Source organism: Lutra lutra, chromosome 8 (assembly GCF_902655055.1).
Source record: "Lutra lutra chromosome 8, mLutLut1.2, whole genome shotgun sequence".
NCBI lineage: Eukaryota > Metazoa > Chordata > Mammalia > Carnivora > Mustelidae > Lutra > Lutra lutra.
Window position 1 is genome coordinate 28,817,593 of NC_062285.1, and position 25,457 is coordinate 28,843,049.

Genomic DNA, 25,457 nt, shown 5'->3' on the forward strand with positions numbered 1-25,457 from the left:
ATTTTACTTTCAGATCCTATATGTTTCATGTCTTTTTCTTGCCTATTGCACTGGGGAGGACAATCATTATAATATTGATGTGCTGATATAGGGCATCATTATCTCCTCAGATCTTAAGTGAGAAGGTTTCCACCATTTTACTGATAAACATAACGTTTAAGTTTTTGTTTAGGTACTCTTTGTCAGATTAAGTAAACATCTTTCTATTCTTAGTTTGAGGGGTTTTTTTAATTAAGTTAAATTTTATCAAATGGTTTTTCTGCATCTATTCAGATATAATTTTTCTTCTTTATTAATATAATTCACTAACTGTTATTATAATGTTCAGTAAGACTTGTACTCATGTAACAGTCATATGTCTTACTACCTTTTGGACAAAGACATCTGATAATCCTTGTTACAAAATCACTTGGGCCTTCCCCAGTTTCTCTCTCTCCTCTTAGATTCTGTTTTTCTCACTCACCACTGTATCCCTCCCTAATGTGAGATGACATTCATGTGCTCAAGGTAGATGCCAGCACTTAATTGGTACTGAATTAACATTTGTAGACATTACTTAGATGCTTTTAGCTTAGAAATCTGTGTCATACATCACAGAACTCTGTTAACATCTTTTTAGTTCCATAATAGTTTAGATTAGATTTTAGGAAATAGCCAAGCAACATGAAGTAATATGTTTAGAATTCCTTTTAATAGGGGCATTTAAAAATCAGCATATGATTTAGGTACTATGTTTCTATGAGAATATTCTGATTAGGATTTCTGAAGAGTCTCTATAAACTGTTTAGATTCAGGAACAGCATGTGGAATCTGAGAGACCTTGTTTCCAACCCCTGCTCTAGGGCCAAAACAAGCCTGGCATATTCAAGGAACATTGAGGAGGCAGATGTGGTTGAACTGGGTGAAGGATGGGGATTGTAGGAGGTAAGGTTGCAGAGCTGGGTGTGAGCAGATCATGTAGACCTTAAAAACCTTGTAAGGACTTTGGCTTTAATTTATTGAGAAGGGAAGTCATTGGAGGGTTTGAGCAAAGACCACAATCTGACTAGTGTTTTAACAGGAAAACTGTGGCTGGTCCACTGAAACAAGCCAAAGGATGACAAAGGCAGAAAGAAGAATACTCCATGAGGGAGAGAATAGCAAGAAAACTGATGAAAAGTGGTCAAATTCTGGATGTATTTTAAAAGTAGAAGATACAAATTTTCTGGGGAAAAAAAAATGAACAAGGATTTAAAGGAGAGTTATGAAGAACTCCAAGGTTTTCACCTGAGCCTTTAGAAGGATGGAGTTACTCTTGTGTGAAATAAGAAGTTGAGATTGCAGATGACACAGGTTGGGGTCTGGATACCAGCAGCACAGTTTGGGGCTATGTTTGCAATGTCTACTGGCCATCCAAATACAGAAGCCAAATAAGCCTGGAGTTCATGGGTTAGGTCCCGGCTAAAGATATTTATTTGGGAGCCATTAGCATATAGATAAGAATTAAAGCCAAGAAGAGGGATAAGATCATTTAGGGAAGACATGTAGACTGAGAGGGAAAGACTTCCATGGACTGACCCTTAGCATTTTAATATTTAGAGACTGGGAAGAGGAGAACAAGAAAGAAAGACTGAGAAGGACTAGCTTAAGAAGAATTAGAGAAACCAGGCAAGTCCTAAAGCTAAGGGCAGGAAGCATTTCAAAGAGGACAGTGGATCAACTATGAGGATTTGCTTATCACAAGGTATATAAGGACTAAGAATGAACCACTGGGTGTAATAATATTATAGCACATTGTAGTACTGAAGAGAATACGGACACAGAAGAAGGGAGGTAACCTCATCCCTGAGTAGATGAGAAGTTGTGGGATTCAGTGTGTAGATCAAAGGGCTCACTTAGTCTTATTACCAGTTAAAGAGAAAAACAGAAGAAAATCCCAAATTGCAAAAGTGGTAAGCTGTCTGAGCAATAAAAAGGTTATCTTAATAAACCTGCAAAAATCTGGAATGAGATTCTAAATCTCCTTACCTGGGGAATCACTTCAGTCTTTAGGGACATTTGATAAACAATACAGTGATTTTTCACCCGGGAATGGGGTAGGACACTTCTGCTGGATAATGTTACATTTCATCCCACTATTCAACATGCAGTTAAACTTGTTTACCAATCCCTTAATATAGTGCATGCACATGCCCACACCAGACCTACCCACCCACCCCAACACCCCCCGACTCCAAGATTATTTTTGAACAAGGGAAAAAAAACCTTTAGATTTCAAGAATAGTAATTTTTTATTGTCAGTTTCATAAAACAAAATGTGATATGTTATTCTTTTGCAAGCTTAGTTAATAACCAACTTGAGAGACCTGAGGCAAAGCCTGCCAGTTAATGTTCTAGACACTAATATATAGCAAAAGACTAAATGCTTAGCATTTTTAGTTCTGTAATTATATGAGTATTGAGAGTAGAAATTTTCACAAACTTGATTTCTAAAATTTTGGCTTGATCCATAAATTATGTGCAAAGTAGTAAAAAGCAGGCTTTGAAATATTAATTTTTACTATACCCATTTTGAGATTTTTTCAGTCTTAAAAAATCATGAATTATTAAGAATGATTGTTCAAGAGATATTGTTTCACTCAAAAAATTTTTACAGTCCATATCCTCAGTAAGCATAACATTAAAAATAAGCCAACTAAAATTTCTGTGCATCCTTTGTCACTGACTTTATTGGAGATCACTGTTCTGCCCTGGGAGCTGAAGTGAGCTGTGCTACTGGCCGGGGCAGAGAAAGGAACAGTGGAGTAAAGATGCTTTGTCATTTAATGACAAGCATTTACCTAGACAATGCAATGTTTAGATTTGGTAAACTCTATTAAATACTCTTCCAGTTTTCACAATAAAACCAAGTCACTTGGTGCAAAAACAATGAATACTGTTACGCTGAAAATAAATTAAAAAATTAAAAAAAAAAAACCAAGTCACTTAACATAGCTTAGAATATATTGTTTTTTAAAGAACTGTAGATTCATCTCAGTCCCATGCACTCCACCCCACCCCTACTAGTTAGTGACCTTGGTAAAATAACCCTCTCTGAGCCTCAGTCTGGAAAGAATCTTCCTGACATCATGTTATAATGAGGATTGAGATTTTAAGTGGTAAAGAGCACAAAGCTCTTTGAACTACTATTATTGTAGTTTAATAATATTACATTAGTTTCCTATTTCTAACGATCTTCCAAGAGTTGAGAAAAGGAGGCAGAAGTTCCTATATTCATGTGGTCTATGAACTTACATGTCATTGATAACGTTGCTGCAAAAAACTAAAGGAACTAAGCAAAAGGTACACGAAGCCTCAGGTCTTTGCCTACTCCTAACTTAGTAAATTCCTGTGCAAACAGATGAGATGGACATATTCATCTGTGGTAAAGAAATTATTCCTTTTTTTAAGCATACTCAACACAAAACATTATATTATCATTAACAATGATGGAAAGAATAGGATGTAAATGTTTTATGACTAATAGTGCACATATGTTCAGTTATTTTGTTTTAAAACAGTAGTGAAATGGTACTTAACAAAATGAAAAACAAAAGGTAAATGAAGAGAACAGGTGTTAGGGATTCAGTTAATGGGACACATCACAGATTTTGTTTATTATAGCACTCATTTAAAAAACCATATATTTCTTTTATGAGAATTCCACAACTTAATTTCTGCTATGACACCTGCTGTGAACCAAACATTACTGAGCAGTTAAAATCAAATGGTCATTTACTGGACATATCTTAATGCTCATCTCCACTGACATCCTCAATATACTTACGTGCATCTTTCTGAGAATCCATTACATAGTCCTGCAATTTTATGTTTTGTAATTTAAAAGAGCAACCATGATGTTTTTGCATCTCCAGTCATTCTTATCCTGCTCTATTTTTCCAGAGCAGTCAAACCTCTTCTAACATATAATTTGCTTATTTATTATATTTGTTATTTGTCTCATTTTACTAGACTACAGGTTCTGCTAGGCAGGGATTTTTCTCTCTGGTTCCTTATCGTAGCCCCAAGAACTTAGACCCGTGCCTTGTACAGAGAAGCAGATCAACAAATATTTGTCAAATAAATGAATAAACAAATTCGTAAGTGTCCCCATTTAAAAAGACAGGGCACTCTCCCTTGGTTTCAGGCTAGGTTTTTAAGATTAAATAGCATGTTTTGATATCTTTGGTTCAATATTTTACCTCAGTTTTAACACACCCACACACACAGTTTTCTAAAAATAATCCAGCAATGTTTTCTGTAATGATCTTACCACATTGACCTTCCCCACCAATGAAAGAATAATTCTTGTGCCTTAAACTAATAGCTGGTTCCATCCAAAAATCCTTTAAAAAATTCTTCTGTTCCTACTGATTTCTTTTGATCTTTCTTAATGACTTGATTCTTTTTTAAAAGATTTTATTTACTCATTTGACAGGGAGAGAGAGCAGAAACAAGGGGAGCGGCAAGCAGAGGGAGAAGCAGGCTCCCCGCTGAGCAGGGAGCCCGATGAGGGGCTCAGTCTCAGGTCCCCAGGAACATGACCTGGGCTAAAGGCAGACACTTAACCCATTGAGCCACTCAGGCACCCCATAACTTGAATGATTCTTAAAAGGCATTCCTTCTCTGTTGACATTTTTTTGTGGAAAATTCTTATCTGTATCTATATTCTTTCCTGTTTTTTTTCTTGAATATTAGATTTTCTCCCAGCTCTCACGTCTTTCTATTATCATTTTCCTCAGATATACAGTTAATATGTTTTTTATTTCATTTCATTCTCTAAAATTCTCAATCCCTACATTTTGCGTGTTTTTGTATAACACTATCTTTATTCTTGTAGAATCAGTCTTGGTTCCGAAACACAACTTAAAACTTTTTTTTTTTTTTTTAAAGATTTTATTTATTTATTTGACAGAGAGAAATCACAAGTAGGCAGAGAGGCAGGCAGAGAGAGAAGAGGAAGCAGGCTTCCTGCTGAGCAGAAAGCCCGATGCGGGGCTCGAACCCACGACCTGGGATCATGACCTGAGCCGAAGGCAGCGGCTTAACCCACTGAGCCACCCAGGCGCCCCAAAACTTTTTAACTTCTAAATTTTTACTTTACTTTTAAAACCATTTTTTGGTAGGCTTCTGAGATTTCTTCCTATTCTGGATTCATTTGTTTTTGACTACAGGTAGTCTTAGTTTTGAAAAAAAATAGATTGCTAAGATATGAGTGATACATTTTTTGAGATCTTGCCCTGCTTATGTTTCATTACATGATAACTAGTGACAACTAGAACATCTTGTGTTATCTTTAAAAAACTTCTCCTCCCCTTACCTCTATTTCTACCATTTGTTAATTTTTCCACTGGCTAATATAAAATGTGCATATTGAAGGAAGGCTACCCTGAGAGTTCTACAAATTAATGTTGTATCTGGTTGGCAATTTTTTCTGTGCCAGGAGGAACTACTATGGCTATGGGGTCTTGGCTCCATATATTATATTAATGCAAGAACTTTAAAATTGTATTTTAAGAGAATCTTTGTTTGTGGGTTACGCTAACAACAATGTAGTATTAGTTTTCCAACTCTTAGCTTTCCCCACTAGAGGTATTCACTCCTCTAGATATATTTTCTTTCCTGTCCCTATAACTCTAAAGAGGTATTGTCATGTGTCCTCACATCCATTAACAATGTAGATTCCTTTCTATCCCAGAGCTACTAAATTCTAATTCAGAATTTTAATTGTTTTGGAGGGTGGATATCAACTTCTGAGTGCTGTCTTCCTTTTTTGTTTTTGTCTAGTTATGTTAAAGGTGTTTGCTCCAAGAATCCGTCTTTTCTTCTTTGGCTCTCAGAACTCAGGTATACTAATATCATAATACCATATATAATGGTACTAAAATGTGATGGCTAATCCCTGGCAGCTCATTTAAAAAGGGGTACTTCTTTTTCAGCTCTTTTGTTTCCTATTGGGTTAAGTTCAGGTTATCAAGTACACTGAAGAAAACTGTGGTCTCTTTAGCATATTAGCATCCAATTAGGATCGTTGCTTTTTTTTAGAGATTTATTTTAGAGAGAGAGCACATGTGCCCAAGAGAGTGGGGGGAGGGGCAGAAGGAGAGGAAAAGAGAATCCCCAAGCAGATTCTTTGCTGAGTGCGGAGCCTGACCTAGGGCTAGATCCCAGGACTCTGAGATCATGACCTGAGCTGAAATCAAGTCAGCTGCTTAATCAACTGAGCCAACCAGGCCTCCCAGGATACTCTTCTTATACCAGCCATAGATGGTAGTTAACTATCATAAAAGATATTTAAAATATATATTTTTTCCAGATATGGTCATCACTATAGCAGGATTTATTAGCCATGGTCTCTATCATAAATGAGTTTATAATATGGAATGAGAGACAAGACACAGAGCAACTGATTATGAAATAAAGCTGGTAAAATTTGTGGTGGGTCATCAGGGCAAGTGGGGAGGGATGGAGACTGGAGAGTAAGGAAAAAGATGGGAGGGATAGAGACTGGGAAGTAAGGAAAAAGATTTTCTGAAAGGGGGGCAGGAGGGAATGTTTTATGTTCAATAAACAGAGAGAATGAAGTATAGAAAGAATTATATGCCACTCAAAGTTTTGCATGAGAAAATTTATAGAAATATTGAACATATAACAGAATATTCACTAAAAAGAATATTCACAATTCTTTTTCTGAATATTAATTTTATGCTTTAGAATAAAGGTTTATGCTTTAGAATCTTGTCTTTGGACAGCCCTGGATATTTTATGTTTACTGAGCACAACAGAATTTACACATAGAATCTGAATTTGAGTCCCAGTCTATATGAACTGGATGACTGTAGCCTCTGAATTGGTCTCTCTATACATAAGAGATGGAAATAATATCTACTAATGTCATAATAAAGCTCAAAAAAAAACAATATGTAGTAATTATAAAGGCTCTACAAATAGTACTTTCTCTATTAAAATTGGTGTGTATTAACATACGCAAACTATTTCCTTCTTTTACTTTTTTATCCTAGAATCTAAACAGGGGATATATGATTCACCATTTTATTCTGAGAAGAGCTTTCATTCTTTATCTGGAACATGACAGCAATCATTCTCTAGTTAGATCTAAATGACTGAATTGCAAGGTGAACTGTATTGGTGACTAACTCATTTTCCCTCACCTCCAGCACCCTCTTTTCCCAAGATCAAGCAATTTTCCTGTGTAATGAACTGTATCTGCTATCAAGTGGCCTGAAAATTAAGAGGTCCAAAGCATCTCCCAAGTCCTCATTTCCTATTTGGTATCATGATGTCTTTTACTGCTACATCACTGATCTATGCTTCCCAAGGCTATACAAAGCAGGAATGCAAAAAATGAAGGGAATGACAGAACAATTTTACATACGGGGGAAAAGCTTCAATCGATTTTGGATTATTCAGGTGATGGTTTTCTAGCTAATGGGTTGTCAAATTCTTTGCATCAAATGCTTTTGTGGGGTTGATAGTCTTTTGGTCAGTCCGCTGCTGTCTAGCACTGAAAGGAGAGCAGATGCAACAAGGATATGATTTGAAACCAACCTCAACCACCCAAAGTGGATTTTAGTAGTTTGATGCATGTCCATAACATACCCGAAGACTGAAGAACTTGATTTCAAGGGAGGACAAAAATATAAGTAAACTAGGTAATTAGAAAAAAAATCAGGTTGCATTTTCCTCTATAAATAAAAAAAAATAAAGTAAAATAGGGAAGAACTATAATCAATTTATTCTATCATCTCAAAAAACTAGTATTTTTCTCAGAGTCAATGTTTTTAGTTTTTTTCTTTAGCAGACAATATCTGAGTAATATCATCTACTATCCATTTCTGCTATTTATAAAGTTGATGCTGAACATATGATGTTTTATAATCATATATTACTTTTGGCATTTACTAAAAATGTTACCAGTTAGCTAATGAAAATACCCACCAGAAAATTCTTCATCCTACTATGACATTATTTGAAAAACAGTAACATATTTATTGGTGACTTTAACAGATCAAAAGCACAATATCATATGGGTAAATTCAAGAAATAAGTTGAGCTACTAAAGAGAAAAGATATTTAATGACAGTAAAGAATTCAGTAACACACAAAATGACTAGATTCCACAGCTATTTACAACATTAAAATAATGTAAATCATTAGTTGTAATAACAAAACACATAGAATAATGTTGACTCTAAATGTGCATGCTTTATATACTATTTTAACTAGGAATAAATTCAGCTATAACTATTAAAATATGGTTTCTGAGGGTGAAACAACATAATTATCTATACATATACAGCAACAATGTAAAGCAGTATCAAATGTAGGAATAAAGCAATAATTTGGCTCTTTGTGGACATTTGTATGATCTGTAAAAACACTTCATGAAGCTACCTAGAAAGAAAAACTTGCTTAAATTCAATTACATTTGACAGTTGTTCAAAATCTAAGTAGATATATGGTTTCACTTATTTGTGGAGCATAACAAATAGCATGGAGGACATGGGGAGTTAGGAGAAGGGAGTTGGGGGAAATTGGAAGGGGAGGTGAACAATGAGAGACTATGGACTCTGAAAAACAATCTGAAAGGGTTTGAAGAGGTGGGGGGGGGTGGGAGGTTAGGGGAACCAGGTGGTGGGTATTAGAGAGGGCACGGATTGCATGGAGCACTGGGTGTGGTACAAAAACAATGAATACTGTTATGCTGAAAATAAATTTAAAAAATGATTAAAAAAATCTAAGTAGATAATTTCAAAGACAAAACTGGTCATAAAGCCAAAACCAGTCCTTTGCAACCACCTTAAGAAATAAAAAGCAATTATTTTTCAAAACTGTATCAAGGTAGATTTAATGTAATAGTCAAGTATTTGATATACTGTGTCAATTCAGACCTGTTTTTGACATTTTAACTCCATCACGGTGTGAACAAGAGGAAGAAGTAAAAAAAAAAAAAAAGTCGTTATTTAAAAAAAAAAATTCATGTTACTCAAATGAGTTAGTATCATAGGGGCTGTCATAAAATACAAAAGAGTCAATTATTCAAAATTCATGAGTATTTGACTCTAGGGAGAATTATGTTGATCTAGCAGGTTCGTACAATAAAAATTCAAAATTCTATGTCTTACGGTTTTTAAAATAACTTTCCCATACATGATCTCATGTGACACTCACCAAAACCCTGTGAATAAGTAGGGAATTTTTGGTGTATGCAGAGAAATTAGATTTGATTTTGCAGAGAAGGAACTCAGGCTCAGAGTCAGAGAAGTTAGGGAGGTATATCCAAGGTTATACCCATAGGAAAGAGTTGAGTGTGGACCCTCAAATCCCATTCATTCATTCATTCATTCATTCTTTTGTTAATAGTGAAAGTGTTCTTCTATTCCCTAAGTGCCCTTTGCTACCTGAAGGCAATCTTGATAGAGGAGAGCAAGAAAAGTCACCTGAGATTAAGAACTTACCATAGAAAATCAGCAAAATAGAAAATTGGCCAGAATTGTAAGGTTTAGATAGGAATTAAAAGTATAAATATTGGCTAACAGAGATCTGTGATTTTGTCAGACCATGCTATGCCTCTGCCTGTTAGCAGGGCTAAGAATTGACTATGTCTCTACAGCTTTAAATGGAATCACTTTAATATAGAGAGAAATAAACATATCTTTTTTAAGCCACCATTATCTTAGATTTTCTGTTGTAGGCAGCCAAAGTTAATGCTGTTTGATATAGGTATATATAGGTGTTTCCTAATGTTATTGCAAAAAATTATCGCAAACTTAGTGGCTTCAAATAACACAAATATATTATCTTACAGTTCTTAGAAGTCAAAAGTCGAAAGTGGGTCTTACCAGGCTAAACTCAAGGTTTTGGTAGGGTTAGGTTCCTCCAGAAGGGTCTAGGGGGGAATCTTTCTTTGTCTTCTTTGGGGCTACCTACATTCCTTGGCTCATGGCCCCTTCTTCTATCTTCAAAGCCAGCAACACTGGACAGAGAGAGTCCTTCTTCTGCTCACTAATTCTATTTCTGCCTCCCTCTTTTGTTTTTAAGGGCATTTTTGATTGAATTAAGTCCACCCAGATAATTCAGGATATCTCCCCATTTCAAGATCAGCAAGATTAATTCCACCTGTTTACCCACTTCTGCAGCCTCATTTGGAATAGGTATTCCTTTTATTTGATGCTCTTATTCTACTGGATCCTCTGTCCCCAAAACACTTTCATCTGGAGGGGTCTGCATATGCTGTAATTTCTGCATTTAACATTCTTCCCTCATTTTCCTGACAAATTCTATCCTTCTCCAAAAAAGACTTACTTGACTCCAGGTTAGTTTAGATGTATCTATCTCCTTTGTATACTAGATCTCCTGGACATTTATTTAAACAGTCTTTTTGTTAATCTGTTTCTTTCTGCACTTCTTGAGGTCAAAAGGTGTATGAAGCATTTATAGCCCCACATAGCATCTGTCACATAGAATATGCACAAGAATAGTAGTTGAATAAATGAACTAGTGAATGGGATCATAATTTTGAGTACTGCAGTCTTTCTAGTTTACAACTACCACCCCTTAGGGAATAACCTTATGCCCAAAAAAAGTTTTAGAAGGATTCTCTAGCCCTTTGTATCCATTATTAAAAATTACCATGATCCATAGTTTTAGATGTGTTCACAATACAAAATTCAAAAAATATGAAGATATGTACAAAGTAAGTTTCTCTTTCCTGTGCTTTAGTCTCCCAGAACTCTCTAGAGGCAAACACTGCTATCATGTGCCCTCCCACAGAAAATCTATGCACTTACACATGTTTGGGTATGCATAATTGTGTGTTTGTGTGTGCATGTAGTAAACGGTAGAAAACTATATACACACTGTTCTTTACCTTTCTACCAGACTTTATTTTTAATCTTTTTTTTTTAAAGATTTATTTGACAGAGAGAGATCACAAGCAGGCAGAGAGGCAGGCAGAGAGAGAAGAGAGGAGGAAGCAGGCTCCCTGCTGAGCAGAGAGCCGGATTCGGGGCTCGATCCCAGGACCCTGAGATCATGACCTGAGCCGAAGGCAGCGGCTTAACCCACTGAGCCACCCAGGCGCCCCATAATCTTTAAGAGCTTTTCATATTAGCTGCTTCATCCTTCCTAAATGATTACAGCAAAGTATTCCTAGAAATTCCTTTGAGTTACTTTTCAATTTATTTTGCAGTCAAGTACACTTACCCAAGAATTCTAAAATGGTTAACTTTTGCCAGCATATAACAGGAATCTTTGCAGTTAATTGATTATTGCTTAAGAGCTAGCAGGAATTTGAAACTTAGAAAAATTCTAAGGATGGTTATTTTGTTAGACATTTCTTTAATTTAAAAATCTAGTGATAAATTTAGTTAGAAGCTAAATGAAATACAAACTGTTCTTTCAGCAAGGGTATTTTAAATAAACAAATATATTGTTTGTTTTTTTTTTTTTGTAATACTAGGCATAAAAGAGCTTGAAGAGGTTGCAAGATCCAGAACTGAAATGATTATTGGTTTAATCCAGTATGGAATTTAATACACATTTAGGTGTTTTCCTATGTACATATTCTAAACCATTAGGAAATTCATGTTTACAATCAGTGTAAATAAACTACCAATATCTTTTCTTTTCAAATTTTTATTTAAGTTCTAGTTAGTAACATACGGCACAACACTAGTTTTAGGTGTAGGGTTTAGTGATTCATCACTTCAATAGAACACTGGGTGCTCATCACAAGTGCCCTCCTTAATACCCAGCACCCATTTAACTCATACTTCAACCTCCCCCCAGCATTCAGTTTGTTCTCAATAATTAAGAGTTTGTTTGCTGGTTTGCCTTTTTTCCCTTCCCCTATGCTCATCTCTTCTGTTTCTTAAATTCTATATATGAATGAAATCATATGGTGTTTGTCTTTCTCTGAACAACTTATTTCATTTAGTATAATACTCTCTTAGCTCCAGCCATGCTGTGCAGATGGCAAGATTTCATTCTTTTTTTTTAATGGGTAATATTCCATGATATATACAGATATAGATATATATGCACCCCTTCCTCCACATCTTTATCCATTCATCAGTCAATGGCCATTTAGGCTCTTTCTATAATTTGGCTATTGTTGATAAATTGTTTCTATAAACACTGGGGTACACGTATCCCTTAGAATCAGTGTTGTGTCCTTTGGGCAAATACCTAGTAGTACAATTGCTGGATTTCAGAGTAGTTCTATTTTTAACTTTTTGAGGAACCTCCCTACTGTGGGAATGCAAAGTTCATCCACTCTAGGAAATAAGCTACAAATTTCGAAAATTTTTAATCATGGTGAGACAAGTTCATGTATTTCCAGTGGCATCATACATTGGTACGATCCTTTGCAAAAACAAGCTGACAATAGGCTTAAAAAGATACAACCATATTTATTTCTGTTGACTAAATTCCAGTTCTGAGACTATTTCCCCAGGAAATGATCAAAAAACCAAACAAAAACTATACTACAACAGTGTTCATTATTCATAAAACAAAAAATGGAAGTGATTCAAATGTTCAATAATATGTATCTGGTTTAGTAAATTATAGTAAATTTAGTAAATTCCAATTCAAGGAATATTATAGCCAAGTTAAAAAAAATTCAAGTGCAAGGTTATGTGCCTATATAGGAAAAGGTGTGTGGTATGTTAAGTGAAAAGGCATAATACTAAATTTCATGTAGTTCTCATACATGTATGGCAAAAACTAGGCATCACTGCAACTATATAAACTATACATGTGAAAAAAGCACTGAATAATACTAGTCTTAGGGTAGGAATAGGGACGATTTCTTTTCCTCTAAGTATTGTGTAATTTTATAGTGGGCACATTTAGGTGTCTTTTCGTACCTCTTTTGAGTCGGTAACACCTTTGTGCACAGTAGTAAGTCCTGAAAGAAAGTTAAACAGAAGTGCAGAGATGCAGAGGTAAGAGGTGGAGAGGTTCTGTCTATCTAAAGGTGATTCAACTCTTTACCTAGGAGACCTGATTGTTCTCCTACTCTTGAATGCTATGGAAAAAAAAAAAATATCATGAACTTCTATCTGAATTGGTGTCTGTTCCACACAAACCAGGAAATAAAACTAAGACAGATTTTATAGTTCTTCTATAATAATCTTTAACTTGTATTTTAAAAAATGTTCTTGCCATCTAATTACATTGAAAATAGTGTTATTTATGCTAGGGTAGTAAGTTTAGTTACTGTGCAGACAATTCCTTAGATAATATAGTTAACGGAAGCCAACAGTATCTCTACATGATATAACAAATATTCCAACTAATGCTAAACAAACATGTTAATCTCACCTCTTCCTTTTGTCCTTTATTAGAATCATTCCACCTATGCCTGAAGTGACATTTTCAGGGATAAAAATTATATTTTAGCCTTGTGGAACAGAAAGGTGTGGTGTGGTTTATGCTCCAAATATCTGGCTCTGATCTTTGTCTAAAAATTTGCTTTTGCTGTATTACCTATTGTTTACTATTTATCACGTGCCAGGCACCATGTAAAAACACCTCACATACAAGATCTCATTTGCTCTTCACAAAAGTGCTTGTGCCAGAATGATTCACAGACGGCAGAAACTTCTGCTCTATTCCATAGTTACTGAGTGTGCTTCCTGTTTGACAGGCATTGTTTTTGGTATCAGAAATACAAAGATAAAAATTTCAGGCTAGGAGAGAAGACAGATGTAAAACATAGTAAAAGCAAAGTAAATGCTACAATAGTGGTGCGTACAAGGTACTCTGAAGGATGTGAGGGAAAGAAAATGAAGTCTGCTTTCTTGGAAGTATATAAGGTAATTTGGAAGACAGCAGAATCTGAACGGGGAGGTGTTAGCTTTAGTGCATTAGGGTATTGTAAACATAATAGAGGGAAAACAGTATTAAAGGATATACTGAAGCCTTTTAAAACATTCACTTATCATATAATTTTGAGGGCCTGGCATGTAGCAAGACAGTTTTAGGAGTCCAACCTGAAACAATTTATTATTATAAACATTACAAATATTAAGTATGGTTTATGTTGCTTACAATTTAACAATAGTATTATCTGTTAATATAATCTGAAAACGTTATTCTTCACCTGTGCTTCATTTCAGATAGCCACATCTTGTATGGCTTTTAGTTATGGCTAAGTTACTCCTTTATAAACGATTATACAAGAGGAAAAAAACTTGTATTAAAGTTCCCTGATGAATGCTGTTCTGTTCACTTTTCTTCTGCTCCTCTTGCTATCCCCCCACCATCAGAACACTTATATAATGTGGACACTCTTGGCTTTTTAAAAACCCTTTCATACATTACAATTGTTTTCAGTACAGGGTCCCCAATCCTTAAAATCTTTATGTGATCTGTTTCCTGTTTACCCACTTCTGCAGCCTCATCTGGAATAGGTATTCCTTTTATTTGATGCTCTTCTTCTCTTGGATCCTCTGCCCCCAAAACACCGCACATTCATCTGGAGGGGTCTGCATATGTTGTTACTTCTGCCTTTAACAGCCTTCCCTCATTTTCCCAATAAATTCTATCCTTCTCTAAGAAAGACTTACTTAACTTCAGGTTAGTTGTCTCTCCTTTGTATACTAGATCTCCTGGACATTTATTTAAACAGTCTTTTTGTCAATCTGTTTCTTCCTGCACTTCTTGAGGTCAAGAAGTGTATGAAGCCCCCACATAGCATCTGTCACATAGAATATGAACGACAACAGCAATTAAATAAATGAACTAATGAATAATTATTAAAACTCTATGTGGCACAATGCTAAATGTTACATTAAAAGTAATGACCAATTACCATAATGTTTTAAAGCTGTTTATAAATTAAAGATGAACAAATAAATCAATAAAAATATTTATTATGAAACTTAAAGCCTGCATACTTTGGTAGGCAAACAGTGGCCTCCAAAGATGTCTATGCCCTAATTCCCAGAACCTGTGAATATGTTAGATTATGTGGGAATTAAGGTTGCAGATGCAATTAAGTTTGCCGATCAGCTGATTCTGAAATGTGGAGATATCCTGAATTATCTGGGTGGACCTAATTTAATCACAAATGCCCCTAGAAATAGAAGGGGGAGATGGTTGCCAAACTGTGGAAAGAACCAAGATGCCCTTCAACGGACGAATGGATAAGGAAGATGTGGTCCATATACACTATGGAGTATTATGCCTCCATCAGAAAGGATGAATACCCAACTTTTGTAGCAACATGGACGGGACTGGAAGAGATGATGCTGTGTGAAATAAGTCAAGCAGAGAGAGTCAATTATCATATGGTTTCACTTATTTGTGGAACATAACAAATAGCATGGAGGACATGGGGAGTTAGGAGAAGGGAGTTGGGGAAAATTGGAAGGGAAGGTGAACAATGAGAGACTATGGACTCTGAAAAACAATCTGAAGGGTTTGAAGAGGTGGGGGGAGGGAGGTTGGGGGAACCAGGTGGTGGGTATTAGAGAGGGCATGGATTGCATGGAGCAACTGTTATGTTGAAAATTAAAAAAAAAAAAAAAAGAACTAGTAAGCTGACAGCAGAAGAGCTTGGCCCAATGTTGCTGGCTTTGAAGACAGAGGAAGGGGCCATAAGTCAAGGAATGTGGGTAGCCCCTAGAAGCTGGAAAAGGTAAAGAAAGAGCCCCTCCTAGAGCCTTCTGGAGGAAACTAATCCTACCAAAACCTTGAGTTTAGCCTGGTGAGACCCATTTTGGACTTCTGATTTCAAGAACTGTAAGATAATGGATGTTATTTTAAGCCACTAACTTTGTGATAATTTTTTGCCATAACAATAGGATACTCATATACATACCTGTATCAAACAGGATTAACTTCGGCTGCCTACAACAGGAAATCTAAGATAATGGTAGCTTAAAGAAGATGTTTATTTCTCTCTAAATAAAAGAGATCTGGAAGTAAGAAGTCTAGGGTTAGTTATGGTATTCTATCATGTCAAGGACTTGGGACCCTTCAATCTTGTTGCTCTATCTTTCTTAATCTTAAGAAGCTCTAGCTAGCAGTTCTGATTCAAACCAGCAAGAAGAGAAAGAATGGTGAACCATCTCCTTTTGAAGGACAGACTTCCTCAACATTACACACATCACCTCCACCTATATCTCACTGGCCAGAACTGAGTAGCACAGTAACACCGAGATTTGTGAAAAGACCATTCAAGTAGCCATGGGTAGGAGGGGAGGGTTCCATTATTAAGAAGAAACATACTGGAGACAACCAGTTATCTCCAACTTAATACTGTGGTATTAAGATTTTCTTTTCCCCTTCATGTTTTAAGTATATAAAAGTAGTCTCTCTTAGATTTCATATCATTAGCACAGAGGCCTTCATTCTACAAATAGTTACTGAATAATTACTATGTAGTAGACTCTGGAATATTTCTAAGTATTTGTCAGATTTTGCATGTACACATAGTACATGAGTATATACTTAGTCACTGAAATATTTATATCATATGCAAACTTTAGTGTTGTGATCAATAGAAATAAAATTCTGGATTGATAAATAAGGGTAAATGTATTTTATTTCTCTATGTATAAGTATTGAGGGGCCTGGCAGGAAGCAAATGGCACACTCAAAGGGTAAACTGAAGAGAGTTTGATGAAGAGACTATTTACAGAGATGTGGGCAGGCTTTAGGGGAACCAATAAGGAATAAAGTCCCCAAGGATTCATAATATATGGACACCATTGCCATCCCTAGGCCTGAAGGGACAAAGGGAAGCAGTTGCTGGAACTTGCCAAGACCTGTTGCCATGAGATAGGGTTGTATGACTAGAACCATGGCCCTAGGTAGAGGAATGAAGTTACTGCCAAAAGCCACAAACAGGCGGGGCGGAGTATGGGGGAAGGTGCAATAAATATCCTGACCTATCTCTCTTTCCTTCATGTGATCATTTGCCAAGGCCTCCAAATTGGTTGAAACCAAACAGAAACCAGAGGGCAAAGGATCCTGGGTGTTGTGGTCCATAAAAATTAGCCTCTAAGAACATAAAAATGCAGAGAATGGACTTTGAGGGACAAAGAAAGACCAGAATATGAAAAATCAAAGCATTTTACAGAGTTGGGATGACTTAAAATACTTTGAACAAAGAGAGAAAGGAATTGATCCAAATAGGTATGTTAGACCTGGCACAAAGAAAGATGAGGAGAATGATTAAAACATAAACCAGTGGAGAGGGGCAGAGTCTGTGATCTATTTATGTAATTAGGATAAAGAGAGTGAGCTAGAAATAGAGGCATATGAAAGAATGAGAAGGGTCTGACCAATGATCTTAAAGTTGTGGATATAATTCAACACAGGGTGTTTCTTATTGCCAACTTTTTCATGTGAGCTCAACACAATTGTGGGACATTGAAAACCTTTTACTGACTGCTAATATTAAAAAAAACATATATATATACTCCAAGGAATGAAAAGTGGCAGTGACTGTAACTGAGGATCTGTGGACTATAGGTCAATGAAATAGCTACACTCTGTCACAGAACCAGTCAGCTACTTAAAAAAAAAAAAAAAATCAAGATGCCACAGAAAAGACATACAAGGAGACAAGAGGGGGGAAAATCAGCAGTAGAAATCAGGTATCAGATCCCTGATAGGGTAAATTCACTGAAATCCAGAATATGCACATGGCTCTTTAATTTACCTATAGTTGTCAAGTATACAAAAAAAAAAAATGTTATACATGTTCTAAAAGAAACTCTCTTCCGTGAAGGCAGCCTTTGAAAACAATCATATTAATTACTGTGATTTTATGGAAAGATTAGTTTTAGTTTTTGGATGTTCATTAACACCCTCCAAACATATTTTTTCTACATTTATTTAGAGTTACATATGTCCGTATTAGACATGTTCCTAAAAAAAATGCCCCCCAAATAAGCTCTGTGTGTTAACATTTCATTGACTTATATTAAAAATAGGAGACTTACACCCAAGAGGAAAAAAACATTTTATGGTGCAATATATAATAAAACCATATGGAGGTTTGGGGAAACCATTTGTCCCTATTATTACCTCCTGGAAGACTTTATTAGAAGAGTTGGTGTGGGTCCCAAAGACAGCTGTTGGTTCTGGATCACTCTGTTTCCTTCCTGACTCAGTGACTGTAGAATTTGGTCAAACTGCAGCAGTTAAACTACCATTGCCCTCTTTTGTCTCATTGTGAACTCCATGTCCAGAGTCACTATTGAGCTAAGGAATGGAGGGCAACATTACAGGACTTCTAAATTCTGTACTTTGATGGAAAACCTATGTCAAATTTATTCTTTTTCTTTCAAAGCTCTAAAATTAAAATTACATGGTAATGTAATTAATTTACCTGATGCAGTTAATGTTATCTTCCAATGAAAACAACCAACTTCTTATCTTGATGGAGATTATAAAATCGTATTATAAGTTATACTTCCCAAATGTGTTCAGGAAGTGAGGTACGAGAAAATCATATGCTTGATGTAGAACACCATGAAATATCTACATTTTAAATTCAAAAGAATTTTATGTCAAATTTTATCCTAACTTATACATGAACTGTACAGGGAAAGCAAATAGCAGGTGCAAAGGGTTTATGAAAAATTTATAGAAAAAAATTTATAGAAAAAAATCAGTATTGAATATTCTATCCATTTATTTTCCTTATAAATTTAAAAGATTGTAATAATTCATTTTTACCAGAATACCTCTTTCAGCACATGTGCACACTAGAATTTCAATCCCAGTGCACACTAGAGGCAGAATATAAACATTTCATTTACACTTAAATTAGAAGTACATATATTGAATAAATATTGTATATGGACACTATAACAACTAAAATCAATGATAAAAGATACATGTTAAACTCTTTTTTTTTTAAAGATTTTATTTATTTATTTGACAGAGAGAAATCACAAGTAGGCAGAGAAGCAGGCAGAGAGGAGGAAGCAGGCTCCCTGCTGAGCAGAAAGCCCGATGCGGGGCTCGAACCCAGGACCTGGGATCATGACCTGAGCCGAACGAAGGCAGCGGCTTAACCCACTGAGCCACCCAGGCGCCCCCATGTTAAACTCTTAAAAGTATGGTTGGGGGAACCAGGTGGCGGGTATTAGAGAGGGCACGGATTGTATGGAGCACCGGGTGTGGTGCAAAAACAGTGAATACTGTTAACGCTGAAAAGAAATAAAAAATTAAAAACAACAACAACAACAAAAAACCCTCTTAATAGTATGACCACCATGGTGATGTAAATGAACCTAAATTTTTTACTGAGGTATAACTGACTAAATAAAGGTAAACTTTAATAAAGTTTAATAAAGTTCTCCCTTTTCTAAATTTATTCTAAAGATTTTTTTCCAATTATTTAGTTATATTTAAGAGATAAGAAGCAACCATCACATATGCATAAGGCAACAATTTATTCTGAGATTTACTTTCGTCTGCTTTCTTTTCAGTCTAGATTTCAACAATTTTGGGAACGTTACAGTGAACAAAATGTATTAATCAAATATTCAATTTGTAATATATATCATTTTTCCAGAATTTTACAAAACTGAAATTTCATATTAGAATATTTAGGATATCAATATTTCCTATGTATATTTAAAACACAGGAGTGAGCAGAGTTAATCATTCAGGGAAAACCATTATGGAGACACTAAAATCAAAATCAATTAGTTTCAAAATAAGGCAAGATATAAATGACAGTATTTAGCTTTTACATCCATGACTTCAACTGTTCCTAACAACTAATGTGATGAAGGCAGATAAACAATCCTCACTTTATATAGGAAAGGTCAAGAATATTAATTTAAGAAATATTTCCCTATTGAGCATCTGCTATGTAACTAGGTACTCCACGAGGTCCTGAGGGCACAGAAATGAACAACAAAAAAAGTCTAGCCCAAGCTAACTAAACCAGTAACCATTAAAGCAAGGAAGACAATAACTACCTACTTGTCCCTTTGTCTCTTTGATTTTAAGGTGAGGATGAATATTAAAGGAAGCTTAGTAGGGAGGTATAGGACAGACACTTCAGAAAGAGAAAAGCACAGGAGCAATACTTCCTAAGTTTAAGACTAGATAGAATGTGTGCTATACACACTTTCTACTTAGAAAGTATTTTTTTTCCCTTTCTGACTGGAAATTAGGGTAGCTATAAAAAAAAAAGTTGTGTGTGGTGGGAGGAATTGCTGGATTCAGAAGGCAACTGAAGAACACTGTACAGCTTTTAGGAAGTAGGAAAAAATTACTGCTTGAACCAAGCAAAACATGGACATGGTTCTGGTTCTGACATATACAAATGCAGTTAACATGGTATTAGGGAAATGGAGGACTGCCTGTTCTTAAGATGATCATTAAGAGTAATGATTCTGGTTTTGGCATGAGGATGAGTAGATATATAGACATAATGTATAGCAAAGAATATTTACAGTCACATTTCATGCACTAATAAATAATGCATTCACTTCTCTAAATGCCAAAGAAAATGTGGGAGAGAAAATTTTCATCTATATTCAGGATTAAACTTTCTAATTTTAAATTACCAGACTTCAGATGTAAATTTAGTTCAGTTGAAAGGTTTGAAGAGATTATTAATGGATCTTCTAAACTTCTAGAGTGTTTAAAAGATGATTTTAATATAATAATCTTGCCATAGGCATGGCAAAAATTACAAATTTATTGAGCACCTACTATGTGACAGCACTGTGCTGGGTGACTTATTTCTAATACTCTAAGTCACATTTCAGTTTTCTCAATTTTTCTATCAGTAACTTTTAAAAAATATTTTATTTATATATTTGACTGAGACACAGCGAGAGAGGAAGAAACACAAGCAGGGGGAGTGGGAGAGGGAGAAGCAGGCTTCCCGCTGAGCGCGGAGCCCTGTGAGGGGCTCCACCCCAGGACCCTAAGATCAGGGCCCCAGATGAAAGTAAACGCTTAACAACTGAGCCACCCAGGCTTCCCTCCATCAGTAACTTTTACATTGTTAATTTACAGCTGAATTACTTGAAATACAGCTCATTCTATAAAGCTGGTACCAAAGACATGTCCTCATCTGAACGGGGCAGAGGGATGGGTGGGAGGGAAAGCTAAATCCTACTGAATACGGAAGACCTGACTTTCTTATTATTTGTAGTGTTATCTATATGGTCTTTCAGAAATCCCCAAACTTGTATAAAGTGAGAGACTTGAGATAAGATCAGCAATCTATCAATTTCAAAGACATCTGTCAGCCCTTGTCTCTTGCCTTAAGGTCCTATTCAGCGATAACTGCCCATTTAGGTAGTAAACCCTTAGTACCTTAACTCTACGTCTCAGCGCCTCCGCTCTCCGTCTACTCTAAGGGGAAAGCAGGGAGGAGGGCCCACAGCTCCGCGGCGGGGCGGGGGAGGCCGAGGTGACAGCAGGTGAGAGCCTGGTGCGGATGAGGAAGTGAGACAGGGGCCGTGTGGGTATTACTCATTATGCTTCACCGCCGGTGTTGCCTGCAAGAGGAACTTCTCGCCTCTCTTTCGGTCCAGCTGAAGTTTTATCTAATTGAAGCCACTTCCCATCCCTGTTCGCTTGGGGGAAAACCGTGCGTCCGTGTCAGGCAAGGGAGTGAGAACTGTGGGGTCAGGTAGTCTCTCCGTGACGCCACGTGTCCTCGCCGTCAGAGGCCGAGCTTCCCAAATCAGTCCCTACTGTTCCCCGAACCTACCCTCCCTCTACGCTTGGGAACTCCCGGGGTAGCCCAGAGCACGACCCTCTCCCGCGCCCCAAGATGCGCTGAGAGAACACACGCTGCGTGGGAGCAGAGCCCAACCTTGACCAAGCGGGAGGACAGGTTGCTCCGGTCACTGCGAGGGGGCAGCTCTGAGGGTACCGGGTCCTGAGAGCGATCAGCCAGACCCGTCCGCGCCCCAGGCAGCCGCGGCGGGTGTGGCCAGTTCAAGAAGCACAACGCTGCTGAGCCTCCTACTTTACCTTTCTCACTCCCAACTGCCTGCCGCGCTTCAGACCGCGTCTCCACAGTTTCCCAACGCCCCCCTCCTCCATCCCACGACACCTGAGGGAAACTTTTCCCTCTCCCCTCAATTCAAACTCAGCTGCTTCTACGGTTGCCGCAAACCGTCCTCTCCCTAGCAACGAGGTTCCGGCCGTAGAGCGAGCGGCTCTAGGTGTAAGGAAGGTGATGTCGTAAAGCCGCGAGTGTCGTAAACCAGGTGCGGTGGGGAGGGGGGAGGGGTGGAGGCGGAGGGGTGGGGGGGAAGGGGGAGGGAGGGGGAGGAGGTGACTCGAGCATTTAGACACAAGCGAGAGGATCATGGCGGATGGCCCCAGGTGTAAGCGCAGAAAGCAGGCGAACCCGCGGCGCAATAACGGTGAGTGGCGGAGGGGACCGGGGAGCGGCGGAGTCAGGGGGAGCCGGGCAGCCGGGGCGCCCCCGGGGGTGAGGGGGGCGAGCCGGGCTGGGGGCGGCCGGGGCAGAGACGGGCAAAGTGGAGTGGGAAAGTAGAAAGTAGTGCTCTCTGCCCCCCTCCGCTGCTGCCGCTGCCGGAGCCGCGCCGCGGCCGCTCGCTCTCCCTGAACCGTTATGTCTCTTACCTGGTCTCTCTCCGCCTAGCGGCTCCTGCCGCCCCTGCCGCCTCCTTGGACCGTTAGCCGCCGCATCCCCGGCGCAGGGCGGGCGGCCGGGACGCGGCCGGCCACTTTTCTGGTCCCGGGTGGAGCGGCTGTTGCTTCTTTCCGCACTTTTCCCCACTCTTTTGCCCCTCGGCGCCTCCCCTCTCCCCCTCCTCTCAGCCCCCTCCGCGTTATTCTCCCTCAGCGCGGAGGCCCCCGGGAGCCGAGGAACAAACTTGTGGCCGGCGCTGACCGTGCAAAGTGGCTTCCGCGCGCCGCGGCCCCGGCCGGCGCCGTCGCTCGGGCCCCGCGGCTCCAGCCGGGCCGGGCTGCGGGCGCGCGGCGGGCGGCGGCGGCGGCGGCGGCGGCGGCGGGACGCGGCGGCCGCGGGCTGCGTGTCGTCCGTGCGCGCGTGTGCGCGGGCGCCGGCGGTGCGCGCCGCTGGCGGACCGGGCTCGGCCGGCGGCGGTAAAGTTGTGACCGGCCGGCGAGGCGCGCTCGCGGAATGGGGATTAGCGGAGCGGAGGCGCGGGTCCCTAAGCGCCCCTCCTCCCCCGCGCCTCGGGCCACCGTACCGCGGGCCCCCGGCTGGGGACGCCGAGGCGAGCCCCGCGAGTGAGGTCCACGTTCAGTGGGGAGCTGGTGGGGCGGCAGAGGAGATGGGGCAGGAGCGGGCACCTACTTGCTGCTGTGGGAGATCTGTGGATGGCGGCGAGCTGGGCAGCGGGTGTGTTTGTGGAGTTGTTACCTGGTCTTAGGGAAGCACCACAGACAGATCCCCCCTCCCCGGGGGAGACTCCTTCTCCGCGCTGGGATGGGGTTCTGTGCGTACGCCTCTCATTTTTCTCTTTCGGTTTTTGGGGAAGTTGTTACCTGGGCCGGACGCACGGAGCGCTGAAGCCGGATAATGGAGCTTGGATGGCGCTCTTGGTCTCGGGTGGAAGGAGGGTGGGGGAGGGGGCAGACGGACCGACGGACGCACGGGTCTGCTGCTGTCGCTGCAGCTGCAATGTTTATTGATTTGTGCTGATGTGCCGGGGCAATACACACCCTTCTGCCTGGCGTGAGAGTTAAAAATAAATAAATAAATAAGAGAAAGAGAGAGACAGCAAGAGAGAGCGAGACCCGAACATGTGGTTGTTGTTGCACTGTCGCCTTTTCCAGTTTGGAGAGACGTTGTAAGTTGATTGTATTTCTGCTTATCTTGGGGGCGATTCTGTGCTTTCTCTCCCTCTTGTTCAGCAGCGAAATGTCTGCTGATTGTTATTGTCTGGACAGTTCCTGTGGCGAGAGGGGCGAGACTTCTCCGCCCGGGGGCGGCGGTAGCGCGGGGCGAGGTCCCCCGCCCGCGCCGGCCCGGTACCTGTTTGTATAATAATGGGCGGCAACGTCCCTGCCTCTGGCTGCAGCCGAGTCTATATAAGGAATTACACGTACATTTCGGACCGAGGGGCTCATTTTGGTTCCTACGTTATTTTTGAAACGAGTTTTTAACTGTAGGGAAATAAATGCGCCTATAATGGGAACGCTGTTTCTTCCAGAAAATAAGGAAATACGTGTTTAAGTAAAAACTCTCTCGCGCTGCCCCCGCCCCACCCCCAGCTCCTGGGCTCCCTTTCTCCCTCCCTCTGGGATGCGAAACGCGAGGTTTTGTAACCTTTCCTGGCAATTTTAGATTTTGTGTGGGATTTCCTGTCTAGAAGCAGATACGAAGATTTTTAGCTGTTTCAAGATGTTTCCTTCCAATCGTAAAAATATTTTTAATATATTTGAGCCGACATTAAAATCACTGCTTTCATGAATGATTTTAGCTATACAAATAAACATTTGCGTTTTAAAGACATCTGTTAGTTATGATTGATAACTAATATTTGGTATCGTCATTGTGGAGAGATGACTTGTTACAGCAAGGAGCGGAGCATAGGCTATTGCAATTTTAATTTCCTGTTTTAGCGTCAAATAGTGTGCTATATTGAGCTGTTGCCACTGTTGCTGATGTGGCTTTATGAAAGGTAAGTTGCTTCAGAAAGGGCTGCTCGCTTTTTACCTTATTTAAAATGTTCATCGCCAGAGAAAGGGGCTTTTCTTGTTGCTGACGACATGTGTGTGACATGTGAGTCTGAACCACCCAGCGTCTGTGCAGCTGCTGTAAACATGTTTACCTGAACGGGAAAGAATGGATTTTTCTCCTAAAGATCCTGTGATATGAATATTACACTCATAAGGCATATCAACAGATGACTTAAGGGGGAAAAAGCTTTCCTGAAAGGTACTTGAAATCAACAGGAAAAAGAGGTTCTCGATCGCTGCAGCAAATGGCAACTTGTGCAGGTAGAAAAAAGATGGTGTTTAGTTTTCTCCTGCATGTATGTCAGCCCCCTCCTGTCTGCTGCTTTCATTCTCAAGGGAGGGATTTATTTACCATGCTTGCTGTCAGTGTTTTTCCTTTGTGTTTAACATTAGAAAAACAGATTTGGGCTGTTCAGCACAAAATGTCTTGTCTGCAGTATGCATTACTCTCAGAAAACAAAAGGTGTTTAAGATAGCACCGTACTACTACAGGTATCTTCCATTTTCATCACTTTTGGCTCTGTCCTTGTATTTCTTTTTGTTCTCAAATGCATTTCATGCATTGCCGATGATTACAGCCATGCTATTTGATTAAGCCTTATAATTTACAGATTAAAAATGAAGTTATATGCCATTGTGTTGTGAAACCTCAGAATAGGTGCTGGTTAATATTTCTTAGCAATGCAGTCATATTTAAGTTGCAGTTGTTTATTGGAGAGAATTGCATGAAA

General features: G+C 39.0%; 1 protein-coding gene and 2 long non-coding RNA genes across 6 annotated transcripts in view; 1 reads left to right on the forward strand and 2 right to left on the reverse strand.

Moving 5' to 3' along the window:
• The window catches only part of LOC125108006 (uncharacterized), a 71,897-nt gene extending 48,196 nt beyond the window's left edge, over positions 1-23,701 (reverse strand). The window contains exon 1 of the long non-coding RNA XR_007129729.1: positions 23,405-23,701. This is a non-coding gene — a long non-coding RNA (uncharacterized LOC125108006). The remainder of the gene's footprint in view (positions 1-23,404) is intronic.
• On the reverse strand, positions 15,981-22,628 carry LOC125108007 (uncharacterized). Its single transcript, XR_007129730.1, has 3 exons — positions 22,018-22,628; positions 18,392-18,543; positions 15,981-18,264 (listed from the first exon to the last, which is right to left on the reverse strand). It is a non-coding gene; the product is annotated as an uncharacterized LOC125108007 (long non-coding RNA).
• ZEB1 (zinc finger E-box binding homeobox 1) overlaps positions 22,323-25,457 on the forward strand; it is a 193,190-nt gene continuing 190,055 nt past the window's right edge. For all 4 annotated transcript variants that reach the window (XM_047743597.1, XM_047743599.1, XM_047743598.1 and 1 more), the window contains exon 1: positions 22,323-22,415. In XM_047743597.1, the coding sequence (XP_047599553.1) occupies positions 22,358-22,415 (58 nt within the window). In that variant the 5' untranslated portion in view covers positions 22,323-22,357. The remainder of the gene's footprint in view (positions 22,416-25,457) is intronic.